This window comes from Lonchura striata, chromosome 10 (assembly GCF_046129695.1).
Source record: "Lonchura striata isolate bLonStr1 chromosome 10, bLonStr1.mat, whole genome shotgun sequence".
NCBI lineage: Eukaryota > Metazoa > Chordata > Aves > Passeriformes > Estrildidae > Lonchura > Lonchura striata.
Window position 1 is genome coordinate 2,934,873 of NC_134612.1, and position 26,693 is coordinate 2,961,565.

The 26,693-nt window shown below is 43.2% G+C and overlaps 1 protein-coding gene across 8 annotated transcripts in view; it reads right to left on the bottom strand.

Moving 5' to 3' along the window:
- YEATS2 (YEATS domain containing 2) overlaps positions 1 to 26,693 on the bottom strand; it is a 48,087-nt gene that overhangs the window by 2,718 nt on the left and 18,676 nt on the right. For 2 of the 8 annotated variants that reach the window (XM_021555789.2, XM_021555786.2), the window contains exons 12-30: positions 26,062 to 26,220; positions 23,582 to 23,679; positions 21,040 to 21,147; positions 19,419 to 19,589; positions 17,985 to 18,243; positions 17,144 to 17,305; positions 16,102 to 16,223; positions 15,606 to 15,761; positions 14,707 to 14,880; positions 13,815 to 14,013; positions 11,083 to 11,214; positions 10,741 to 10,830; positions 9,622 to 9,733; positions 8,364 to 8,437; positions 7,264 to 7,343; positions 6,144 to 6,345; positions 4,517 to 4,743; positions 3,319 to 3,393; positions 1,903 to 1,976 (exon numbers count right to left, since the gene is read on the bottom strand). In XM_021555789.2, coding sequence (XP_021411464.2) covers positions 1,903 to 1,976; positions 3,319 to 3,393; positions 4,517 to 4,743; positions 6,144 to 6,345; positions 7,264 to 7,343; positions 8,364 to 8,437; positions 9,622 to 9,733; positions 10,741 to 10,830; positions 11,083 to 11,214; positions 13,815 to 14,013; positions 14,707 to 14,880; positions 15,606 to 15,761; positions 16,102 to 16,223; positions 17,144 to 17,305; positions 17,985 to 18,243; positions 19,419 to 19,589; positions 21,040 to 21,147; positions 23,582 to 23,679; positions 26,062 to 26,220 — 2,674 coding nt within the window. Of the gene's footprint in view, positions 1 to 592; positions 852 to 1,902; positions 1,977 to 3,318; positions 3,394 to 4,516; positions 4,744 to 6,143; positions 6,346 to 7,263; positions 7,344 to 8,363; positions 8,438 to 9,621; positions 9,734 to 10,740; positions 10,831 to 11,082; positions 11,215 to 13,814; positions 14,014 to 14,706; positions 14,881 to 15,605; positions 15,762 to 16,101; positions 16,224 to 17,143; positions 17,306 to 17,984; positions 18,244 to 19,418; positions 19,590 to 21,039; positions 21,148 to 23,581; positions 23,680 to 26,061; positions 26,221 to 26,693 lie in introns of those variants that run through there. The other 6 variants (XM_021555794.2, XM_021555791.2, XM_021555788.2 and 3 more) reach the window with 5 other exon arrangements.

Sequence of the window (26,693 nt, forward strand, 5' to 3'; positions counted from 1 at the left end):
CTCTCCTTTCCCATGCAGGACAAGTGGTCAGTCCAATCTTTCCAACCCTGATCGTGGTTTGTTCATCTTGTTTGAGGATCTGCCAGTCTGCCCTTTCCAAGGTGACTAAAAAAGGTGGCACCTGACACCTCCTCTAGAGAGGCAAGGAATTTGGTTAGGTGACACTTAGCTGAGCAAGCTGCTGACAAACCTACCAGCTGTATTCTCAGTCACACACATCATGCTCAGGCAAGAAGGGCCAAATCTGCCATAAGCCTTCTGCTCCCTCAAATCCACACCTATCCACCCATCTACTCAAATGGCCCACCTTAAAGAGCTGCCTTTGACTTTTTCCACATTCAGAGTGCCAAAGCAAGTGCCCTGCTCACTGCATGGGGAAACCAACTCGTATGCAGACTGCATTAAAAAACATCATTTCTCATCTTAAAAACCAGTTCAGTCTCACCAGCAGAGCTGTCTCAGAGGGACCAGGCCTGTGGAGTCTCTCACAGCTAGCAACTTGATGCAAACTGACAATGTTTGTTCAGCCACTGAACATACACTTACCAAGTAAACACTGACATTTAACAACTTGATTTGGAACAGAGCATCATTGTGTTGCATTAAGGTGCATCTTTAATTGGAGGTAACAATCTAGTAGCCCAATGTTATAAATGTAATAGTGTCCTACAGAAATACTGGATTTGTCAGCCCAACTTCAGTCATAAATCCACCTTTCCTGTAGCACCTTCTCTGCTCTATTTCATTGCTCCTCATTTAGTATCTTCATATGTTTGTTTGTGAGGAAGTCAAGAAAGGGAATATTACAGATGGCTTTGTGAATATTCATCACTGTGATCTCTCTTGGAGTCCTGCAGGGAATGCATCAGAGATGCTATTATAATACACAAAAAACCACATGTCCATAAAGCAGCAAGTCAAAAATAACAATCAAAGCAAAAAAAGGATATAAGAGCAGGTGTTAGAGCAATGCAGGGAAAGCATTAAAATATCACAGCACAAAAAAGCCACTCAAATGACTGAGGAGAAACCTCTTGGGCACTGGGACAGGAAAATCAAATACTAAAGCATGAATTCCTGAATTTGTATAGCATAATCTTTGTGTATGTACTTCTACATATAACACGTATATATTTTAACATATTACGTAAATATTTATATATTGCATACAAATGAATATTTAAATGGAGCATTTTCTCATAGTGTTTGGGGTTTTTAAAATCAATTTAAGCTATCTCAAATAGTGCTGCTGAACAGAAATCAAAATGTGGCCTAATCAATAGATAGTAAAAAATAATTCTTTACTGTTGAGGGTAGTGAGGCCTTGGCACAGGATGCCCAGAGAAGCTGTGGCTGCCCCATCCCTGGAAGTGCCCAAGGCCAGGTTGGATGGGGTTTGGAGCAACCTGAGATAGTGGAAGGTGTCCCTGCCCATGGCAGGGGGTGGAACACAAAGATCTTTAAGGTCCCTTCCAATCCAAATCATTTTACGATTCTATAAAACTCACTCAACATCTGAGGCAGAAAAGTGTGCATTAGTAAAATAAAGAGATTATTTAGATTAAGTTCTAGCAGGCCATGGCTAAGCTGTCTACACAGCAACCTGAGATGGACAAGAGTGAGCAGGTCCTTCCAGTGTGGCTCTGCAGAAACAGATCATCTGCCTCTGAGCATGGCAACACCGGAGAACCCTGCCTTGGTTTTTAATGTTCATGTTCCCATCCTTTTGCACTAGGGGGCCACAAAATAACAAACCCTTCTTAAGGCTTGGTTCTTCTCAGAGCACAGTCCATAAATTCCCTCAGTCTTGTGGTCTGAGCCACACAAAGCCTGACTAAATTCCCCAAGCCATTCCACCCTCAGTGCTGGTGTGAGTGGTGGCAAAGCAGCCCCGAGCTGTACCTGTTGTGAGGAGCTGTCTGGTATGCCACAGCGAGTGCTTGCCGTAGGATATCACTCATCAGCTGCTCAGTAGCCTGAGACAAGAGACAGCATGACAAAAAGAGCAAAGGAACTTGCTATTTGCTCAAGTATCAGTGTAGAAGATTTTGGCTAAAATTTTGGCTGGCTTCAATCTTCAAATGACCAGCACAGGGCAGTTCAAGACACCCGAGTGAGTTTTATTACTTAAGACATGAGTTTATTTAACAGAAAGAGACACAGATGTGCATAGAGCTCAGGCTTCAACTGCCCAGCCTGCTTTCCCTCCAGACCTGCAGAGCTGTACGTGCCCAGCAGGGTGGATCAAGCACTCCAGAGCCTGAGCTTCCAAGAGCATTTCAGGACCCTGACTCTCACACACCAGAGCTGGTGCTGTACATGGCACACTGCAGACACTCTCCTGGGAGCCTCTCCCTGTGGTCACCAGGCTTCTGTCAAGACACCCTTACAGGAACCTCCCAGCAGCCATATGCCAAACACTTGGCTTAAACAAGGTTCAGTCAAAAACTAATTAAGGCTCTTGGCTTTCTGTGCTGTATTCAAAACCAGAGAAGAGGTTTCTGCAATGTTCAGTGAAGAAAGCTGGCATAACTACAATTATAATGGAGCAACCTGATGGCTACAATCTGTGTCTATAAATGGATGTACTGTGGCAAGTAGAAGGGAGCACAGCACAGGCATGCACGTGAGTGCATGTGCCACCTGGAATCAAATAGATTTTGTAAATCTCATCTTCTGATAAACTGCAGTCTGTATAAACAACCCTGAAAATCATCTTTGGCATGAAATACACCAGAGTGCTGCTAGACATAATCTGTGTTGGCCTTCAGTCCAAACCCAAGAACTCCAGATCCCTGCTGTTCAAACTCTGGTGCAAAACCATTTCTCTATTTTTCCAGAAGTGATTATGATAGAGAAATAGTTTCTCACACGTGGCAGAATTGTTACTCTCCACAGGAATTCAGCAGTCTCCCAGCAGAGATGACCTGGTCAAAGTAATCAAGGAGTATTTAGGAAAATATAGCTAACCTTGTATGAAACAACGAAGCCTTACACAAACTGAAAGATTCCCACCCAATTCTGAAGGGAAGGACAAAGCAAGGGGTACTTTCAAAATCACAGGATGAGTCAGTATCTTCATTGTGGTGAAAATTTGTAAATCACTATTCTGTGTCCAAGCCAACAGATCAGTTAAAAAACTGAAAATCCACACAAAAATGTATAGCTCTCTTTGGGCAGCTATGTATCTATCTATTCATGCAGAAAGACAGGCTTTGATTTGATAAATGCATATTAAAAAAGCTGCTCCATTTTTTTTTCCTAATTGCTGAGTTAATACAATTACAGACAAGCCCTTCCCGTAAAGTAATTTCTTACCTTTAAAATCATATCTTCTATTACGGATGCATAAACATTCTTTTGTACCTCAGCAGGTTGAAAAGAAATCCCTATCTATAAAATAGAAGAGATAAAAAAAATTAGTATATAAAAAAACCACAATTCCCATTGTACTAGAATTAGATAAGATTAACAGAAAAAAACCCTATTACAAAGGGTGGTTGAATGAGAAGCAAGTAGACATATAGAGCTGTCAAGCAGTATAATCTCAGCCTTAATTTAAAAAAAATCTGGGTAAAACTAGCACAGCTTGTAGAAATGCCTCTGAAGGTCAGAAGAAACAAGAACAGATTTTAGTTTATGTTTCAGAAAGTCCATACAAAACCCAGGCTGCACTAGGTATCTTTGGGTTGAGAAAAGAAGCTCCATTTTAAAACTGTACACATCTTCAATCCATCTACTCATCAACTTTCCTGCACCCAGCTATGGCCACTGAAACCACTTTAAACAGTATTGCTGGCACAGGAGTTCCACCCCAAAAGAGTGTTTCATTCCTCAGTTCCACTTTCATTGTGCCCATGCCTTTGTCATCCATGTAGCAAGAGACCAGACTCACTGCAGAACCAAGGTTTTGTCCCTTGCTGTCAGCAGCTGAGGGGGGGACAGGGATCCTTTCTTTCTCCAACAACTGCTCCATGCAAACCCCTCCTGCTGCTCTGGTACAACAAAAAACACTCTTTCTTACAAGCCAAGTCAGTCTCCTCTCCTGTTGCCATGACAGAAAACCTACCTCTCCTGCCCTGAACTGAACAGGAGGAAGAAACCCAAGCAGCAGAGAAGTCTGTGGAGTTTTACCACAACCCCTTTTCAGGAACTGCTATTATGTAGCACTGGTCCATGCAACAAGTCCACATCTTTCACATGATAAGACAGGAAGAATTCAGTGCTAGTGCTCCTCATCCCTCATTTATCCTTGCTTTTAGCCTTTCAAGATGATTTTTCTGTACTAAGCCCTGCAAAACAGCTAGTCTGAAATGAGCTCCCAGCTGGCATTCTTCCTTTCCAGAACTGGCAGCTGTGTGTCTTGAGTCAGAAGGTCCCATTTTTCCAGGGCATGTATAAAAAAATTTAATTTAAGTCCTGAGGCCTATATAGATGAAAGAAGTTCAATTAAATAAATGTAAGAGCACAAGTAGCTTAACAACAGTCCTAATCAGCTTTGTGATTCACTTATTACCTTCTCAGCAGTGTCCCTCACAAACTCTGATGCAGGCAAGGAAGCCATGTAGAACTTCATCTCTTCTTGTTTCTCCTCCTGTTCTTTCTTGATGTTTATTTTTAATGGTTCGCTAAAGTTGAGAATATCTACTTCCTCTTCATGCTCTGGCTCTTGTTTCAGAAATTGCTGTAGTTCCTCCAGTTTTCGGCACAGCTCCTCACCACTGCTGTAAGAGGAAGGGCACTCTGAAATAGAAGCAATCAATTAAACACACGATAGGTTATGGAAAGCTGTTTATAAACAGATGCACACTCAAAATATGGTAAGAAATTAAGGTAATTGCAAGTTATTTTTGTAGTGCCTACCAGATATAACGATGAACAGAAATGCAAACAGTCATTGAGAGCCTTCTAATTATATCTTCATGACACTCATGCTTCTCTCCCACATCTGCTCCTACACCAATCAAGAGGGCTGCATTTCATACAAAACCAGGCTCATGTCAGTCTCCCAAACATTCTCACAGAAGCCTTTTAAGCTTTTTGGCAACTGGCAAATCAGTCTGATGCTCTTCAGCTTGCTTAGAAAAATGGAACTTTTACATGTAGGCACCATGTAGTGCTAAATCATCTTTTATATTGTGACGAGCATTATCATGCTTCTTAAGAAAAAAATCAGAAGACAGGTTCACAGTGGAATGGCAAAAGGGAACCTCTTCTCTGCATGACTGACACAAACCAGTCAAACCTTCAGTGCAAAGCTATGCAGTAAACAGATTCTACTCTTCAAAGACAAACACATATACAGTGATTTAGAAATGATTATTATAAGGTGGTCCTTTCCACCTTCAACAACTGCAATGCAGGGCCAGACTTTACAACATATAATCAATTCCATACACTTCTGTGAGATCCCTGTGTGATTTCTATATAAATTTCTGTATAAATTCTGTTAAATCCCTGTATGATCAGAAGAGAAGAACATTCAGCTTTTGGAAAGGCATTATCTGAAGGTGAAACAAGAGAGCTCAACTGTGAAGAATGGATGAAATTAAAGATGCGATTTCAAAACATACTGAAATGAACAGAGGGGATCCTAGAGCTATGCTAGTGGAATAATGTAGCAGCTGTAATACAGAGCATGAAGCTTCACAAGAGCCAATTCACCTCACTTTTGGAGGTAAATTAACTCCCACTGAGTTCCACACTGCCACTGCCAGATTTGGTTTTTTTTTTGTTCTGTACCTGGAGTCATTCATAGTGTTTGCATGATAAGTCTTAACAGAGGCTAAGCATAACCAAGGGCAGAAATGTCATTACTCCCATGCCCACTTTGTGTATCCACTTACAAAGGATTACACTGTGGAACAAGGATCATCTTTCATGAGATTCATCTACACTGAGCCTCCAAGGGCCCCAAAGCACAATAAAAACCAAGAGAAGCCTCAGAAAAACATCAGGACTGGTATGGACAAGGGACAGCCCCACTTGTAGGCCTGCCTTTACCACCTCCAAGTTTTGTTATTCTGGAGTGAAGTAAGTGAAAACAAGGAAAGGAAGAATCCCCTTCCCAGATGTGCCTGTACAAAGGCATTTAATGAACAGTGTCTTTGGCAGAAAGCAGCTCCCTGTGCCTCCACACTCACCTGGCTCACTGTCTATCTGTGTCAGCACGTCCTCAATGGAGTCCTCCTCGTTGCGCAGGGTCTCGGGGTCAGGGGGAGTGTAGCCATGGCACCGACACCAGTGCACCACGTGCTTTGTTTTCAGGGGGATGATACTGTGAAACCTGGGGTGCTTCTCTATGATTTCTTGGAGGATCTTTCTCACTGTCATTGCTCGTTGCCACTGTGACCAACCAAAGAGAAAACCCATCACACTGGCTATAACATTTAGGGCTAGCTTACAGCCCAGAACCGTAATCAAGGTTGAAAGGCAAACAGAAAAGGAACATGATTTTCTCCAGAGTTAGTGACTTCTGACAAGTCATTTAAACTTTGCTTTATCATCAAAAAAAAAAAAAAAAAAAAAAAAAAGTCCAGAAAAGGGACACACATTTACAGGGAGCCTAGTCATGTTTGTCTTGAAGTGTTTCATCTCTCAAGTAACACCAAAGATGTCATGGTGCAAGAATCCATTAGAGTGAAATATGTTCTTAAAATTTGGTAAACTTTGGTTAAAATTTGGTGACTGTTTAAGCTGGCAACAGCAGAAGATCTATTTCAGTGTTAACAGCTTCCCTGTAAAACTCCAGCAAGATGGCAAAGCTATGAAGAAATAGAGGGAAACTACAATACAAAAGGTCCAGGTTAACTGAAATATTTATCTTTGGTGAACTGACAATCTATTTCAGCACTAGTACTGCTTATGTCAGATCCCTCAATTCTCATCCTACAGCATACAGACACAATCCCACAACAAGATAGATAAAGTATATTGGGGAAAGTTCCCTTGACTGCAACATACCACAGAGCAGAGATGAGAATAAAGTACTACCAATCTGAAAAAAATTATAGTTTTAAAATGCTTCAAAAGCCATCTTACTATAAATAAACTGAAAAATGACCTTCAGCATCCTTTCTGCTTGAGAAAGCCTGTGAACAATAAACTTGATCACTGTCTGAACACAAGTCAGTGCACCTTGCAGTAAAGAATGCTGCCATTTAAAAGAATAGATTTATTCAGAAAACAACAAGGAAAGTTTCACAATTCAGAAATCCTTGTGTTCCTAGTGACTGCTTATGAAACACTGGAGGAGAGAATTACCTCGGCTGCCCTCCTCTTCCCAATGTTCCAGCTGTAATACTGTTCCACTGAACTGGCACAAAAAGAGCTTACATCCTCACCTACAAAAACACAAAATCAAAAACTCCATTAAATTTTCAGTAAGTGAAGTAAGATGCATTCTGGGTTTGATGTTATTTATCAAAGAGGAAGAGAGAAATGCATTCCATGCTCACAGGCTCAATGACTGCAACCAACTCTTACAAATGCTGTGCTCTCTCCAAGAGAGACTGACACTGGTTTTTGAACGCAAAATAAGCCTCTCTCCTATACACACAGAACCTGTAGCTATGTGCTGTTTTAAGCCTCTTTCCCCCCCCAAAACTCTATTATGCAGACCTGTAAGTCTGACTTACTGCTCAGTCTTTTCCTTTAGAAAACTGGATTTTTTTTCCCAAACAAATTACAACATGAAAATGAAACAACAGTGAGAAGGTTTCTTGGCAAAAGCAGGAGAGCTGTACGTGATGAAAGCTTTCCTGTGCCTCTCACTCCCTTCTCCTGTGCTTGAGAGGGTCTGCTCTACCCAGACTCCAGGACCACTCCTTCAAAATGCACTAGTTATCAGGGAAAGCCGATACATTTTCAGTTTCATACATGAGCAGAGGAATGAAATAATAAAGTACCACACAAAGAAAAATGTTTCTGTGCAAATTATCCCCTCATGTTTAAAAAAGGCGGTAAATACCCCAATAACAAACACATTTCAGTGTTGAGCTACGTTACTCTATTTGTCAGCTTGATGAAATCCTAGTTCTAAATTTAAAAAAATAAAAAAGAAAAAAGTAAATCCATTAAGGACAAACCAGGAAAAAGAAGACCTACTTGCAACCACTATGTGAAGAAATACAATCTATTTCTAATGAAAAAAAAACAGATGAAAAATTTTAACTGCTAACAACATATCTGACTTTACTGGAAGAACGTAATTCTAAGCCTCTTCAGAATAACCCCTGGGGTAAACTCTCTAGAAGGGCTTCATTTCATTCCACTCTTTAATAACTTCTGTGGCTACAGAGTATGCAAGGCATTCTGTTGATACACTAAAAATACAGAGCAAAGCCTTTTCATTTACTGCTTACTTTTTTCAGCAATTAATGGAACCTTCTTCACTATTGCTGTTAAAAGCTGCTGGACATTCTCCAAATACTCTATGCTGCAAGGGATAAAAAGAATCACAGTGAAGATTGCTGTTGGAAGCAATGAATCAGATGCAAAAGGTTTCAAAATTACTGCATGGTTTGAAGTCTTTAACTCCAAGACATTATAAATAGCAGTGTGAGGAAAAACTGTTGCACCCCAAACCAGAGAAGGCATTTCAACCAACCCTTCCTCTTGCTGAAGTGTCGACATCTGAAGCTGCATTTGTCAGGCTGAAGAAACTGAAGACAGGCTTGGAGAAAATCCCTGCATTATCTCACAAGCTGCAACATTACTTTGAGGAGTAACCAGTGCAGGCTGTCCCCATAGGAAACATGGGAAGCTTTGTATTTATGGGACTTGACTTAACCAGACATAGTCTATTAAACTGGCAGGAACTGTATTTTCCAATAGTTATATTATAACTAAGATCATTTTCAGTGTGTAGTGACTGAAGATTTATTTCTGTCTCTTACACACACCCTCCATCAGGGGAGCGTCTGCAAGGATATACTGAGATAACAAAACTTTACAAAACACAGAGACAGGGAAGTTGGAGGAATGAAGAGCAGAAGAGACAACATACACACTGCAAGAAGCATCTAGAAAAGTTCTGTAGTCTGAGTTCTGGTGAAAAAACACTAACAAGTACTTGCAAAAGCATCACAAACAAGGCACTAGGTTTCACAGCATCCTGTGATACTCATTATTATTTAATTCTAATTCTGAAGCAAAGCAGCCCTCATACTAAGCAATTACACAAGTATATGAGCTTAACAAGACTTGAGATTCTAGAAGGTGGACAGTTCCACTTATTTCAGGTGCCCCTTTTCAGAGCTGCTTTTCACTGGGCAGTATGACCTGGCTAAGGACATGCAATGGCAACAGGACTTCTACAAGCAGAGGATGATAAAGAGATTTTACAGCGTGTAATTTTAACAAAGCCCAAACCAACTGAAAATCTTCAAATGAATTTTTTCCCTTTCATGAACTGTGCATACAAATCCATTCACAAATAAAACGCTGCAACACTGTCTGAAACAAATGCCACCCAACAGGATTAGTACAGATACAGCAGTGTATGGGACAGATTTTATGTCTTTCTATGTCAAAGTAACACTACTGCACCATCCCTAGAACCATCTCCATTCCCCCAGCACTTCAAAGATCAGAAATCCTTATAGAGAAATGAACAATTACTTGATAACGTAATTCCCAAGTTCAGAGCTCTCTTCTGTTTTAACTGCTGCTTGGCCTTCTTGGGTACCCACAGAACTGCAGTTTTGTCCTGTTGAATCAGGCTCCATCTTAACTTCAAAGAAACAGAACACATTTTAAGACAAAAAGTACAGCCAGCTTGATAAAAGTACCAGACAGTCTTGTGAGACTAAAGGTCTTACATAACATCCCTTCATTTATTGTTTGCATTCTCATTGCTAAGCATGAACAAATTTGACTTTCAATTTTGCTGAAAAGACCTACCAGAACATGTTCCCCCCACAAATCCCCACATGCTCACATCTCATCCTTGTCAGAAACCTGCATAATCAATTGCTGCTGTTTTGCTGCCTGATCGAAACTGAACTGCCTGGTCAATCTGCAAACAAAGAGCTGGATAGAAAGTTACCAAGTTTTAACATGAAAGTGACAACTTCTTTGAAGACATCACTGATTCTGACATGTGAACTTTCTCACGTCTAGGACAAACTCTGGTGAGACAGAAGCAGTGAAAGATGTGCTGAACCCAAATAACCAGGCAGTCTGGTCAGGCAGCTGGGATGGAGAGAGGTACGATAGTTGTGCCAGAACTGGACTTGAAGTGTGTCAGCTCTGCCCCATGCTTTATTCTGGGAAGGACTGTATGTCTTTCCCCATTGTGTGCATGTGCTGGCTGCATGTAGTGCTGCTGGAAAGCAACCTCCAGTGCATCTGGCTGAGAATAGCAGGATCTGGGGCTGCATACTTGGTGCTCTACACAAATATGGACTGCAAATATGTTGAACAAATAAGTTCAACATATTGTTGAACAAATAAATTCTGCAAATATAGACTGAAACAGTGAGTGTTTAAGGTATTCCTTGTAGCTTTCTAGAACATTCTCATTTTTCTCCATACTCATCTACACTGTGGGATTTGTTGAGGGGAAATCACTGTTAAATTCCTAGTTCCCAAGTGTCATTTTAACTTGATTCAAACTCTATTAAATAATGAAAATAAAGGAACTCACAGTCATGGAGTCTACATTAATAGTCAGGCCACTTGCATAAAGAAGCACCAGCTTTTTTTTACTACTTGTCTTACAAAGAAATCCCTTTTTACCTTTGGCAATGGATGCCGTGGAGGGACTTGGGACAACTGTACTTGCTGCTGTGACTGCTGAAACTTTGCTGGTAGAAAGTGACTGTAGCACTGGAGATGAACAGAAAAAAAAGGGAGGGGGGCAACAAAGAAGGAAGAAAAATCAAATTTCGTACACTTTAACAAATTAACATTTTCAGAAGCAACACACTCCTTTTGCAGCACAAAGTTTAGGGATTTATTCCTTGCTACAGTTTCTTCTATCTCTACTTCCATGGACCATGTATGCCAACAGTGACCAAGTGCTACCCTGTGTCAAAGGAGATTTTCAAACACCATGTGTCATCCTCCTCTGCCCTTTACCTTTGTTCATAGGCATGAGTATTGTCTGAACACCTCCAGAAGCTGTGTTTACACCGAGCTGTTTAAGCTGGCTGGGAACTGTCAGAACAGCCTGCTGTGGACTAGACTGATTTGAGTGGATTTTTAGCAACCCTGCAAGAAGAAGGGAAGACAAAATGTTAAATAAAACACAGCAGTTAGTTTATCTCCAGCTACTTCTCTCCCTTTCTGCTTGAAGCAGGATGGCATGTAACCTAGCACTGCCACCCTCTTAACAAGCCACAGCTGGATGAGCTGTCAGGACGAGTTTCCACTGACACAAGAGATGGCTTGAACGCTGTAGTGCTGCACCACAGAGTGCATACTCTTACATGCTGCACAGCACTCCACAAGTTGTAAAGCAAATCTCCTCATTACCTAAGGAATCTTAAGCAAAAGCTGATGTAAGAAACCTTTCAACTGCAGCAGGCTCAGCAGAGTATAACACTCTTGTCAGGACCAGACCTTGTGCTCAAGGCTGTGGTAAGCCAGTGAACTACAGCTCTGTTGTACTCACACAGCTGCTCTCAGGGAGGTATCCCAGTGCCACTCATCCTTCTGCAGTTCAGCTTAGCAGCGTCCACTGCAGTCAGCTGGGCACAATCAACCTGTTTCAACTGTGGGACAAGACAAGGCTGCTGTGCAGCAGGTGTGACAAAGGACACACTTGAACTGAGTGTTGTGAGTCTCTCTGCAGCGTGCACTGAACACTCCCATAAGGATGGCTAATTAGGCTGGAAGTACATTAAACTGGACACTGAACTAAATCCCCGATTTTAGTCGAGGTCAAAAGAACAAGCAGAACATTCAGACATGAACAGCATTATCAATGGCAGCACTCAGTAACTTCAGGAGAAATCAGCACGACTCCAAGCTGTGCCACAGTCCCACAGGTGAGGAGTGCCCATCACCTGTCTGCCAGCTCTCTCCTCCACAAGATGTCATCTCCTTGTGATAATACCCCAAGACATCACAACAGCACTCTAACACTGTGGTTTGGGCCTATGTCCCTCCTTTCTACAGGTAAACTGGCTATTTTCCATGTAATTACATTCAATCTGTAGCTAACTTTTCTTCAGATTGTGGAAATTTAGCAGGCTTCTATTTTAAAACATTGACAACAAAAAACTTCTTAGTTTTACCACAACAATTTTATAACTATGATTTGTTTTGACACTATTATTAATAGTAGTAGTGAAACACAGCTGCCTTCCAAGAACAAACATGCAAGTTCTGGTGAAGATGTCTTGGTTTTTCTTGGTTTTTAAGGATGCCCAGCACTGGTCAGTTGGGCTTTCACCTCCAGGCAATAAGGCTCACCTAGTGCTGCCCATTCTTTTGTGTGGGACACACTGATGTGGCAGGGTAGGACAGCAAGGGACCCAACAGCAAGGCTGTTAAAAAGGGACCTTTTCATCGAACCCTATCAGCCTGGTGGGTGGGAGACATTGCTTGATAGAAATCAAGGGGGAGTTTGAAATCCTTTTCAAAAAGTTGCCTTTAAAAGCACAAATGTTCAGAATTCTAACAGTTCTGAGTTTTGTTTTGTTATTACATCGAAATAACTGTTTTATAGCCACTGTTTCTTCTGAGATTCTTGAAGAAAGTTTTCCACCATGAAGTCAATGCCTTGGATTATAAAAAATAAAAACTCAAAACACAGTCTAGACAGCATTCTCACATGTAAATGGGAGTTTTAATCTGAAAGCTCTACTAATGCCTAAGCCATAATAATGGCTGATTTCCTCAAAAAAACCCACCTGGCTACTTTCCCTGCAAAGAGCAAAATACTGACTTGCTTCCTGCAGGATTCTGTCAATCTTAGCAGTCTGTGCTGCTTATTTTCAAGCTCTGGGTAAAATATGCCCGTGAGAAAAGAGAAGTTTAAGTCTGAGTAGAGAGGAAACAAGAAGAGCTGCTTCAAAAAGACACTGTCAGATGAGCTCAGTGTCACTTATTTTCTCTTTTCTGTATTTTTACTCTGCTTTCACTTCACAAAAAACCACCTCAAGTGAACAGAACATGTCAGCAGGTAAATTAACCTAAACAAAAATTTCCAGTTTTAGCTCATAACTCTCAGACCTGTTGTATTTGCCCTCCCTGACATGAAAGATGATGGAAATACAATAAAACTAAATAAGGAGAATTCCCCTCCACATAAGGGCAGCCCATTTTTATTACATTAACTTGAATGATCCAGATCCAGCCTAGTTCACTGTACTTAATGAATTCTGACTTCAAAGGCTCCAGTTCCCTCTAATCAACATCTCTCTCCTTTTCAATCCCAACAGAGCAGATGCAAAGCCTCAGAGACAAATTCTGCTCATTCTCTGTGTACAGTGGAGTTTCACTTTCAAGAACTAATCAAGTCTGTAGTACTGCTGGTATCATAATAGTGACACACTCTGCTCCTGACAGGCAAAATGCATCTTCTAGTGAAAACCTGGCTTGAAAACTAAAATCCCTCTCCAATACCAAAGGGCAACTTGTGCTGTTATCTGTAACAGATACAGTCAATGCCAAAAGGATGCCAAATTATTAGAAATTTCCTCAGCTAAGCCAAAAGTTATGTCAGTGAGATGTTTTAGAAAGCATGACTTTCACACAGTCACAGACATAGGTGACTGAATTCTTTCATTTACAGTGAAGACAGGTACAGAACTCACACCTGGATTCTAAGTTTCTCTGGGAAAGGTGTGAAGGGAGTTTAATACCTGATACTGTAGCTTTTCCTGCCACAGGTGTTGCTGTAGTCATCAAGGAAGCAACACTTACAACACTGGAAGTCGCAGTCTTATTCACTACTGATGAAGTAGCCTGGCTCTGGCTTACACAGATTTGGTGCTGCTGTCCAGGTGTCTTTGCTGCAGGAGTTCCAGAAGATGATGAACTGGAAGCTGCATTATCTGTTTGCTGCATAAGAGGCAGAGAGGGATAACAAATCCCTTTCCATGTCACAGGTGATTCAAAAATAAGCACAAGGTAATATAAGTAATATAAGTAGCAAACCCAAATTTTTAATTATCAATTATTGTTAGGAAGCAAGAGATTCTTGAGCTCATATCCAAAAGCACACACACAATGATGGCACATACAGAATGGAGGCTGTGGCAGCATGGCATCAACTCTCCACAGGCATGTGGGAGGCACAGATTAGGGGCTCATAGAAAGAAACAGGCTCAGAGTGAATTCCACACTCGTCATTTTGCTGCCCCCTCCCCTCTCCATAAACTGCAGCTCCACTCCAGTGGACAGCCTGCATCAATTGGATCCATGGCTGCACACACACAAAGGCTTTCACTTTAGGAATGCAAACATTCTGTGTGCTGCCTCCCACCGTGCCAGAGCAGCTCCTTGCCAGGCTGCAGTGCCACAGCTGCCCTGGGTGGAGGGCAGTGCCAGGCTCAGGCCAGGGCCAGCACTGGGCAGGGCCTGTGCCCTCAGCAGCACCCACGGGCTGCTTGGAGCTGCTTGGTGCAAGAACAGCAGTCCCACCAGTGAGCTGAGAACACCTCAGGGGAGAAAAGCAGCACAAGTCCTTTCCTGGGACTGTGGTGGCAGGAGTGCAAGCACTGCATTAGAGAACACTGGAGTGCTGTGTCTCACCTGGGCCACGCCGTTGGTGGGGAGGGCCATGGCAGGAGCAGCAGCCGTGGTGATGACACCCCCTGACACTCTCAGCACAGTGGTGCCAGGTTTGGAGAGCTGGGATGAGGCAGGCACTGATTTTATAGACCCATCTGATATTTTCACCAGTGATGTCTGTCCAGTGGATGTAGCCTTTGAGAAAGAATGCAGCATAAGGAAAACATATTAGTTAGGGTTTTAAATTATTTTAAAAACACAAATCAAAATAGAATTACAATAACAAAACAAACAAGAGAAATGTTTTTTATATTATCAGAAAATATTTTCAAAATACTTTTGACAAAAATCAAATTCTGGCAATAATTGCTGGAACAAAATTATCACCTCAGAAATCAACTTTGGAAGCTTTGACTTTGTAAATATATGTCCTCCAATCTACCGATCTTGAATTTTGGATAATCAATTGCAAGTACTCTTAGGGCATTTGAATTTCAGACTACTTGGTACTTTTTAAAAGAAGGATCTCTGAGAGGTACCAAACCCAAAGATTTTTAAGAGCTTTAGCAGGTGACCCATTTCTAAAGTTCAAGTATTTAACTACCTTTTTGCACCTGACTCTATTCACTTTTCCAATTCCATTTCACTAAGAATCCCAGATCCCGTTTACAAGGCAGCAACCCCAAGCTTACACAGATTGCAAGGTGACTCCCTCTGAGGAGAGAAAACTGGAAATCTGTAGTCTGATGGAAGTAAGCCTTTGTGTGCTTTCCTCACTGTAGTACAGCCAGCACCACAACTGTATAAAACCCCATGTCAAACCAACTAGAAAAGGAAATTCTCTCAATAATGTGTGGCTGTGGTTCCTGTACTTTATCTGACAAAACTAGTAAGAGAGAAACATATCAGCTGCACATTACCTGTGTAAACAGAGCTGTTTTCTGCCCAGTTATCACTTTTAGGGCTTGTCCTTGTGTGGAAGATGCTCCAACTCCTACACTGCCCTGAACAACTGATGCTGGAGTCAGCTGCTTCCCAGAGCCCTGGGGTGAAGGCTGGCCAACCAGAAAGGTGCCCTGCTCAAAAAAGAAATCATGGAGGTCAGCACTTTAAAACACAGTTAACAGAAATCTAGGAGTGTCAATAACAGATAAAAGCTTGTGGCTGTGATGTAACCACAACATTTCATCTTCTGAAACAAAGCACTGCTAACTACACTGGATACTCCTGCACTAAGAGCTGGATACAGCCTTTTTGCTGCAGAATACCTTCTAATGGAAGCAGAGCAGGAGAAAAGTCAAATAAGACCCAGATACCAGAGTCCCAGAACGTTTCACATTGTACAGAACCACAGGACAGGCACCTAACAGCCCTGCCTGAAATGCCAGTGTCCTTCCACTGCCATGTGCCACTGACCTGGGGTGTCTGCTTCAGGATGTAGGATGTATAGGTCAGGTGCTGTGACAAGTTACTGCTTGTACTTTGGGTTCCACCTCCTCCTCCTCCTCCACTATTCGTAGAAGAACCAGACTGAAGACCTGTAACCAGAGGAGAAAACTTAACTATTTGGTAACCAGACAGTGCCAGCTGCTAATGCATCCCTATATATACAAGTACTTGAAAAGGCTTTGCCAGACATTTGGTGCCATGTGTTTTGAAGTCAAGTAATGTTATTATTCAGTAAAAAAAGAGTTCACCTATGCTGCTGTGCTATCTTACAGCTCAGCTAATGCCATGAACAAGAGGAGCTATTGGGGAGATAAGAACGGCTGGTGGAGAAGCAAAGCTCATTTCAGGCTGTTCTGAACTTTCTATGAAATGAAAATGCCGTCCAACAAAAGAACAATCTTTTCATCACTCTTTTGCAGGTCATGGATCTGCAGCAAAAGCTCTGCTGCAGAGTGGAAACACTCTGAATCTCACTGTCTTCTTAATTTTAATTTCACTGGCTGTCAGTGCAGTTTTGTTAACATAATAACAGATCATGGATACCAAGCAGTGGTAATTTGCAGTGCTACTTTGATATTGCTCTGTCTCCAGAAGGAACAGCCTGAACAGCGATTTTTTGCAGTCTCTCATTAAGAAACAAGGGTCAAAAAAATATTCATGGCTGTCATAAACATCACAAGTATCTGATCTTCCTTGCTGCCAATGAGTTCATCAAAGTTGGACTGCCCCAGCCGCAGGTATTACACTGGGAGTTCCATTCACAGGCCTATTAACCAAAAAACCATTTCTGCACTGAGAGCACAGCATGAAAAGCAGTTTCACTGAGAACAAAAGCCACTTGTGAGATCTCAGCCTTAAAAAGCACCAGATATGGGTTGTTGTGAACAAAGAAATCCTATCCCACTACTGATTTCCACAGCACCAGGATGCTTTCTAGCAAAAATGCCAAACATATTAATTATGCAGTGATTACATTATTTAACTCATTAGATTTCCCTGCAAGACTAACTAGCATTATTTGTGGCTCGCAGTATGGCTCCTTGGGGTATCAGCAGCAGTTTTCCTTTCCCAGAAGGGTTCTTGCTGTTGGTGGTGAGGTACAGCTTGGTGCCTGGTGGTAAGTTTGCCAAGTTTGCCAGGTTGGTGGCTGGTAACTGCAGTGTAGCCATCACTAGAAAGAGAGAATAAAAAGGAATAAACCAGCTGCTTGCAGAAAGTAGTATGCACTGAAATCTGCACAGGATGGAAGTACTCAGTGACATGCAGCCAGCCCTCAGTAATCCCTACTTAGCTGCTCTAACTGCAGATTAACTCCACCAGCAATGCACAGACACATTTTTTAATAGGTCTGGAAAAAAATCTCTCTGTGTGCAGTCCCACTTGTGGCTGCAGGCCAAAGCAGCACAGCCATGGGGTCTGCAGTCTTCCTGCAGCCCCAGGTACCACACAGGGGGCTTCTGCCCATACTCCTGCACATGTAAGCACTGGGGAAGATGTGGGGATGAAACAGGGACACTCTCTGGCTGGCTGCATTCAAGGGGAAAGGACCATAATGCCAGGCCAAAATGTGAGACCTGGCTCCATGAAAGTCTACAAGGTCTCCTGCACCTTCCCCAGAATATCCATCTGGTCTCCAGTCCCAGAACACTGCATGTTTTAAAGCACTTGTGCTCCCTCTTCCCCCTTATAGATAATGAATTAACATTTTCTTTGTTATTAATCTCAGCCTGAATTTTCCAGAGAGCTCTCTACTCACTTCCAAATTTTTCAATCACACACAGTTATTTTGCAGTTGAATACATCATTATAGACCCACCACTAGCTATTAACAGGGTATAAAATCACTCTACCTGAGCCTTGAGATGTACTTTTCAGAGCCCCTGTGGAAGAAACTTGTGCCTTGGTTATAGTCTGCACGGGCTGAGCCACAATTGTCCCTCCACCTCCACTCACGATGGCTTTGGCTACACCTTGAGTCACAACCTGCTTGGAGCCAACAGCCTTTGCCACCGAGGAGCTGGACTTTGCCACAAGGATCTGGCCACCGCTTATTGCCACCGCTTGTTTCACCGTCGACTGCAGCGCAGAACCAACGGGAACGCCAACAACCTGCAACAAACAGGGATGGCACGGGAAGGGAGGGGGCCCTGCTGGCCACAGCATCCTGGGAATCCTGGCTGCTACACCACCTCCATCTCCAGACATTTCATGACGTGCCTGGTCATGAACAGAAGCTCTTCATGCAGGAACAAAATTAAATCGGCAAGAGGCCAATCCCAAACTGTTAAACCCAGTCAGATCTCAGAGTACCCACAAAAGATTAAGTTCATTCAAATCACAGGGCAATTCCTTTTTTTCCTCATTTATAAGCAGTGGCTTAATTCCAGCTGAAGATAAAGCTTGCCTTGGTGAATTAAAGAGATGTAGAAATTCAGTTTCAACACGTCCACGGGAACAGACTCCCTGGGAAAACTATGGCCTCAAAGCAGAACCCACAAAGTGCTTCAACTTTATGTGTTAATGATCATTGCAGTGGAACGTGAGTTTTTGCATAACTGCTCAAATGGCAAGAAAGGCAGCAAAAAGAACAAGGAAATGTTGCAAATGCAAAAAAAGTATTTACTTATGCAAACGTGGAAGTTCTGTATGTAATCTCTAGTGCCTGGCACATCATTTGGCTCTGTCCACAATGGAAAGAGACAAGAATGGAGACAATTTCTGACACATCTGTCATCTTGTCACTGCACTGTGCCTTCTCAGAAGCTATGTCACTCCTGTCAAAGCAAGACTGCATTGGCACCACTCCTACAGTAAAATGTTTGAGTTGCCACTCAAGTAGGACTGTTTTCACCTAATCCTAGCCTCTACCTCACTCCCTATTTGCGCTGTTCTGTAATGTTGCAGGCCTGCACTCATGGTAAAGAAGTCACCTTCTCTTATGGAAAGACCTGGATGAGTTTCAGCAAGACCTGCTGATGGCAGCCAGTGTCCTGTGTTGACAGAACAAAAACACCTGCATGCACCCCACTGCTTCAACAGCCTGGACAGAAGTGGGCAATGTCCCTATACGCAATAAAATGCAACAGTAAATAAATAAAATGTACAATAAAATGCTTCCACTACATGGAAGCAGGCCACTCTGCACACAGGAACCCAGCGACCCATGGTGCTGCCAGCTGGGAGCGAGGCAGGAGCGACCCTGCTCCCCTGGGAGAAGCACCAAGGGCTGCAGTAACAGCACGAGACAGCTCCCAGCACCCCAGAGAAGCCCAGGTGTCCCTTACCTTGGACTGCACCGTCCCCTCGCCGCTGCTCACGACGGGTTTCTGCGGGGACAGGGCCAGCATGTGGCTGCCCTTGACAGTGACGTACTGCTGCACCGAGGGCTGCGCCGCGCCCGCCGCCGGCACCGCCGCCTGCTGCGGCACCTCCCCGGGCTCCTGCTTGATTATCACCTGGGCAGGGCAGCAAACAGTCACAAGGACAGCAAACACCTTGGATGCCTCAGGATTTTAATCTTTATGTTTTTTGGATCCTGTACTGCATTAGTGCATAACTCCAAACTCCATACAGAGTGTTAGCTACTGTCTTCACACTGTGGTCAGGCAAAAGAATCCCTCTGGGCCTGGAACCCAAGGACACCCTACAGCCCCAAAATTATAAACAAAAGTGAATGGGAGGGAGCAAACTGGGGTAAATCACTTCATTACCTGAAGCTGTAATTGGAGGATTAACCCCTGATATATGAATGGACCAAACTTTTAATTGTCTGAAAAACTGGTGCCCATTGTCCACCTTGGGTGCAGCCTCTGGGAGGCTTCTGATTGCCCAGGGTGTAGCTATTGAAGGCCTTCAATAAATACCCACTTTATTCTCTGAATCTTGTTCAGCCTCTGTTCTAGGATAGCCACTCCAAGGCATTCCCTTCAACCACTGAAGATGGCTGTGGAGCAGGCTGTCTGCAGGGAAGGACAGGCACACTCTGAACTCGGTCGTGGTGCTCACCACCACGGGCACTCTAATTCAGCTCCAAGTGAGGGCTGCTCCCACACAGCACTGGGCTGGTGTGACAAACTGACATAGAGACAAAGCAGTCCTGGAAATTACAGTCACAGCAACTGCTGGTAATGTTACAAGTACCACTCATCCTGACAAGGGACCTGGCCCGACCTGACTTCTTCTTCAGATCCTGCAACTCCACACGGAGCCACAACACTTCAAGGTTTCAAATTCATGTTCTGAACCTGTTTTTTATTCCTATCCTGGAATGTTACAACCAATTGCTATAGACACTGTAAATGATTATAGCTGACATACACACATTCTCTTGTGTATGTTTTACATTTCCTCTACGTCTAACCTTTAAGGGCAGTGACACAAAAAAGCCTCTTTAGAGTTTTTTTTTTCCTATTAGATTGTTGTAGATACTGTAACTGGTAGGAAGCATTCTTTCACCTTTTACTTGGATCATTTAACATTGACAGAAACAATTTTATATTCCATGTGGTAGTATTTAAGGAAACAGCAAGATCTGAGATTCACAAATTACTGTTCTAATTATTTAAGAAGCTCCTGACAGATATATTGCAGTTTACTTCTACTGCATCCCATTAAAAATAGCTTTCAAAGTATCAGCCTGAACACAACAGTGATTCAAAGAAGAAACCCAGAAAGGACAGAAGAGTGATAAAAGGCAAGAACTCATGTACAGCAGAGCCACAGGGAAAGAAAAGAAAACAAGACACATTTTTGAGAGATGTTACAGAGCCCTTAGCAGCAAGGTACAATGCTTCCAGTAAGAGTTTTACAAGCACTGAAGCTCCATGGTTTTTGGCACAAATCAGCATGAAATGGTAATTTCAGCCACTAGGCTGCCTGTCCCAGCTCAAAAGTCAGGGAGGATACCTTTGTAAAAGCTCCCAGTCCTCCAGTGACCGATTTGGGGCTTTGAACCTTGGAATGACTCCCAATGGGACAAAGGGGTGGCATGGTGGCAAAAAGGGAATCCTCCTGCTGCAAACAAGACAGGGTGCAAAAATCAGTGATATGTCCAATAAAAGAAATAAAGCAAGTCACTGCTAATAAAGGGCAGAATGGACCATCTGAGCAGGCCAAATTACCTGTGCAAATAGGATATTTCCAAAAATCAGTCAACACTTGAGTAAAAGGAGTCAAACTTTTTTAACATAACTCACAAAGGAAATTTTAGCTGGCACGTTACATCTCCAACAGCAGTAACTGTTTCTTACCATGTCATACACAGGCAAAAATATCAACTCATGTTCTCTGATCAATTTTTTATATAAAAGTATTTCACTTAAAATTCAAATAGGCTGAGGGGCATCTTATCAATGCATACAAATACCTGTTAGGAAGGTGTAATGAAGGTCAAGCCAGGCAAAACTCAATAGTATCCCATGCAAGGACAGAGGCAGTGGGCACAAATTGAAATACAGGAAATATAATGAAAATTGTTGTTGATGATGGTGACCAAACAGAGGAACAGGTTGGAGAGGCTGGAAACTCTTCAGCCTTGAAGATACTCAAAACCCAAGTGACACATTCCCAAGGAAGCTACTCTATTTGACCCTGCTTTGAGTTGGGAGTGGTTGAGCTCTTGAAGTCTCTGCCGACCTCAATAATTTTGTGATTCTATACACAATCTCTGAGAGAAGAAGTGTAAGAAGAAACAAGTTATGGAGGGAAATATTCTCTAGGAGGAGTTCATGCTCTCCTCTAACTGGAACGATGCAGTGGCACACAATCCTTCCAGAGAGAACTCACCATTTGGCAGAAACAACAAACATTAGGTAAAAAACATTTCATCATCTGCACCTGGCACTTCTGGGTCTGAGGCCAGTAGAGAAGTGCATTTGAGGGAGTTTGTTACAGTGCAACTGCTCTCTTTTACAGTCAACGTGAACCCCAAGGCCATGGTTTTACAATCACTTGGCCCATTCTTGGGCTGGATCATGAGCAGAAATCAGGTCCTGCAACTCCTGGCATCTTCCTTGTACTGACACACGTGGCTGGAAACATGAGTTTTCACACAGGCTGGCTTCTGCTCTGGGTCACCACACAGCTGCAGAACTGGTGGCAAATGGGAGGTGTGAAGACAAGGCTAGAGGCACAGCCTGTCCTCTCCACTGCAGCTGCATTTGAGACCGGCTGCAGAAATACAGCCTGAAGTCATTAAAATAAATACAGAGAAGTAGCACACAGTGAAGAGATGAAAAGTGGTGAGTTATGCACAACCTGTAATATCCCACTGAACTATCAGGCACACTCTTCTCTTCAAAGAAACCCTAAAATTACACCCTTTTCCACCAACCAGAAGACATAAATCAAATAACATTTCCGCTTACAGAAGTATGACTTTTATGGGTTTTTAAAAATACCTTCAGTTTTTAACATTGCCCTGGAAATACAAAATTCAGCTGTTACTAACCATGTGTGCCTACTCTGACTCCTTGAAAACTTTTCAGAAAAAACTGTCCCAAATCAGTGAAAAATAAAGAATAATTAACTATTTTCAACAGTTAAGTGAAACCCATCTGAGCACACAGGTTTTAAAAATCTGACTAGCCAGCTGCACACCTGTCACTGAAAAAGCCACTCCAAACTAACTGCATCAGACAAGTCTGTGACACCTTTTCCCCAGCAGACACAGTAACATCTCAGCTCCAAAGATGAAGTGATTTGCTCCCTGCAGGCTGACTGGCAAGCCTTCCCCCAGCATTTCCTGCTTTAACACTGAGGCTTGGAGACAGGGAAATGCTCCTGTTTCCAGCAGCACACCCACCAGCTGCTTTCAGAGCCTCGCTGACGCCACTTCCCTGCCAGAAATATCCTTAGCACAAGATGAGGGAAAGATTTTATGTGAGACAGTTCAGCTCTGTACTTTTTGGGCTTTCCAGATCAGAAGCATGAACTGTATTTATTGCTGTTTGTTTACACATCCAAATGTTACTCCACTGTTTACACAAACATTTTTCTAAATCCAGGCAGTTGTAAAACCACTACATGAGTTATTTTCAGGCTGCTTAGAACAGCTGCTGTACAAAAATAATGAACAGAGCAAAGGTTTTGAGGTAGGCATCTCTGGTTTAATCACACTCTGTGACTAACAAAGTGAAGAAGATCAAAGGCAGCTACAGAAGAGCTCTTTTGAAAGATAAAATGTTTGGGGAACTATGCCCTTCATGGATTTCCTTGCAGAGAAGTAGAAGTGCCTTTAACAAATATGCAGGCAAGCCTAGTTAGAGCTGCATAAGTGACACTATCATCTTGTATAAGCACCATGTTCTCCTATGGCTCCATCTGTTACACAGTAAACCTTCCCAGGAAATGACAATCCAAGAACTTGCCTGAAGTGCAGAATTTTTAATGCTAAAAAGAAAGCAAGCTGGACTTTAAAAGGGAAGCACACACCTAATGAGAACATTACCTTGACAGCTGAGGTGCCAAAACTGCTCCCATGGGTCTTTGACACAGGAGATCCGTGAGAGGCCTGACAGACACTGCTCAGTTTGCTGGTCGGGCTCCCTGCACAGCAGGAAATAAAGCAGATGCTGGTGAGGGCTGGGAGTAGGGCCACTGCACACAAGAAACCTCTTCTAACAAGGAACAGGGCATTTCATTTAATTTGCATTCTTCATCAGGTACACCAGCAGGAACCAACATGGGCACAAGGCAGATCCACCACCAAATTTCCACCTGCAGGAACCAAGCCCCAGAGAAGATGCTCTCCAGCCACTGCTGTGTGCTGTAAGCAAATGGTCAGGGACCTTCCTGGTTGGCTGAGGATATCAGCTATGGCTGCAAATATGTGAAACTAGGACAGGTGCAAAGTCCTCTGCTGCCCAGAAGCCCCCTGAACCCACGCTAGCCTTGGACACTGGCATGGAGGAAGGCTGGGAGAGGGAAGGAAAAGAAAGGCCACAAAAGGAGGGAGACAAAGTGAGGAGTAACAAGGGCAAAGGACAGAGTGAGGAAGGTAAAGGAAGAAACAGAAACAAGGAGTGAAGACATAGAGTCATCTGTGGCAGATGCTCTTGCAAAATTATCAAACTGACATGTGTGCCACATCACTCTCCTGGCCCCAGGTTGGACAGGGGTCCAGTGGGAAACTTGCTCTGCCTTATCAGTGCACAAGAATGCTCCTCAGCAGCTTTGTGACTGCTGCTGTTGGGCTGGTTGAGCAGTTTTGTTTGTTCAAGAGACTCCAAAGCCAAGGATTGCACACATGAAAGCAAAAAAACCAGTGTCTCATACAGTTGTACTACAATCCACACTTGAGTTTAGAAGTAAATGAACAACCATTTCTGAGAATAAAGGCTTTGGGAAGACTGGCTTTCACAGAGTATGAAGATCTCACCCCTTTTCTTAAATACAATCTGCAGCCTTATCAAAAGTGCCCCAGTGACCTTTTCCTGTAATACAAATTATGCTCAGTCCAGCCTGGCTCCTGTTGTCAAAAAGTCAGTTCCACAGACCCTCCTGCACCTTCACACAGGGTCTGCTAAAGAGGATTTCACAACAAAGTTGTCTGGGGAGGGGAGGGTATCAATTTTCTGCTCTGCCACTGATGTGATCTGACTTGTGCAGGATACAGGGGAGGCACAGCAGTGCAGGGAGGGAGAGGCAGCAAGCAGTCTCTGCCAGGCCAATCTGTACATCTCCACGGTGGTGGGAAACTGCAGCTTTAACAATAACTGCACTTTAACTGCACTAACACTTGTACATCCCAACGATCTGGTGCATCTGCACATCCTATCCTCCATGTACAAACATCTATTAGAACCCAAAAGTTACACAAACCATGATAGACCACTTAGGCAGAGAAGACAGTAAGGCTCGAGGTGAAGAAACAGAAAATAAGAGGCAGAAATCCCTCAACTAATAAAAAAAAAAAAAATTAATCAAACCCTATTGGTGAAACAGTATCAGTGTTACCAAGAAAGCTCAAAACATACTTAAAACTCAAACACTGCTAAACAATTCCTACCAATTACCCTACCAATTCCCTCTGTGATGAAGTTCAAATGAACATGACAGCTGTATTCCCTCAGATAAAGGGAGGAAGCACCAATAAAAAGAATTTTTGTGTTTTCCAACCATGTCCAGAAAACAGTTTGTGTTCCATGGATGCTGCACTCCCTCACTTGGCCCTGGGCATCCTGCTGCGATGCTGGGAAGTACACACATACACAAACAAGTGTGTTTTAAAATAGACAGCAGTTCTTGGCCACATATCACAACAAACAAATAACTTCTGAGGGACCTTTCCTCCACCCCAACACAAACATTACTGACTGATTCTTCTATCCATCAGCTGTGTCCTGCACTTCAGCTCTTCCTGTGATTCCTTCCTCACCACTGAGGGAATCCAGTGAAGAGGAATCCAAACCAGCTGGAGTTGGACCAGCTAGAAGCTGAGGGCAGTAACAAACTCCAGCATGGCTGTTCTCCTGGTAACCAGGATCTCTGCATTTCAACACATCTACTGTGCCCCACATTGGGACCTAAGACTTATCTGCCAGTGACTGCCACCTCTCCCTGCTCTTTGTCACACCCACACCAGCACTGTTACCCAACCACCTGTGCACTCCTTCTGTCTAAAGCTGTGCAACACAGTCTACATCACTCTCTGCCCTTCCCCTGTCACCTGAAAACAACAGGCTTTCTTTGAAGAGGTGTCTGTGACTTGAGTTTGGCTTCACACTGTGCTGTTTCCTGCACAATGCTCAAGCCTGAGATACCCTCAGCCACGCACAAAGGCCAGCTGTGCACACCTTCCCCTTTCTCTGCTGGGCACTCTTCCATCTCCACGAGCTGAAACGCTGCAGTTGTGCTGATCATTCTGAAGGGAGAACAAACCTGTATAGGTGAGACTAAGCCACTGCCTTCTGTGGTCACACTACACACCTGAGCTTGTGGCTGCTGCTCCAACCGTCTGTCCAGGCTTGTCCACAATAAGATAGGGGTTATTGAGGACTGAGCTGGCAGAGCCTTGCTTCATGTGCACCGGAGTGGACGTTGGGGTACGAGGTAGCGGAGATGGACTAGGGGTCGATATTGGAGAACCTTAAGAAAAAAAGTCCAATGCTTCTAGCTTGTAAATGTTGTCAGAACATAAAAACATGGCAATAGCAGCACTTTTGAAAATGGCTTAGGAAAGGAGCGTTTTTTGAGGATGCATTTCTCAGCCTGAGTGAGGTCACGGGACTTGGAGAACGATAGAGAAGACAAAAGGAAAGAAAAAGGCACATAAAGCACTATGGCTCAAACCTACCCTGGACATGCTCTGCCTACCAGGACAAGCAGGGCTCAAAGGGAACTTGAGAAGCCACCTGGTTCACCCCTGAATGCTGAGGGATACATCATTCTCACTGCCAAGACCAGTGCACCCAAGGAGATGGAGAATGAGAGCTGAACTGTCTCGCCCTTGTGCAGGCCAAGGTACAGGCACTGAAGAGTGGGAACCAAGGAGTTCCCCTAAAAAGGCTGTGTGGAACAGCCTCAGGCAACAGGAACACCCAGGTCCCTCACGGCTCTGG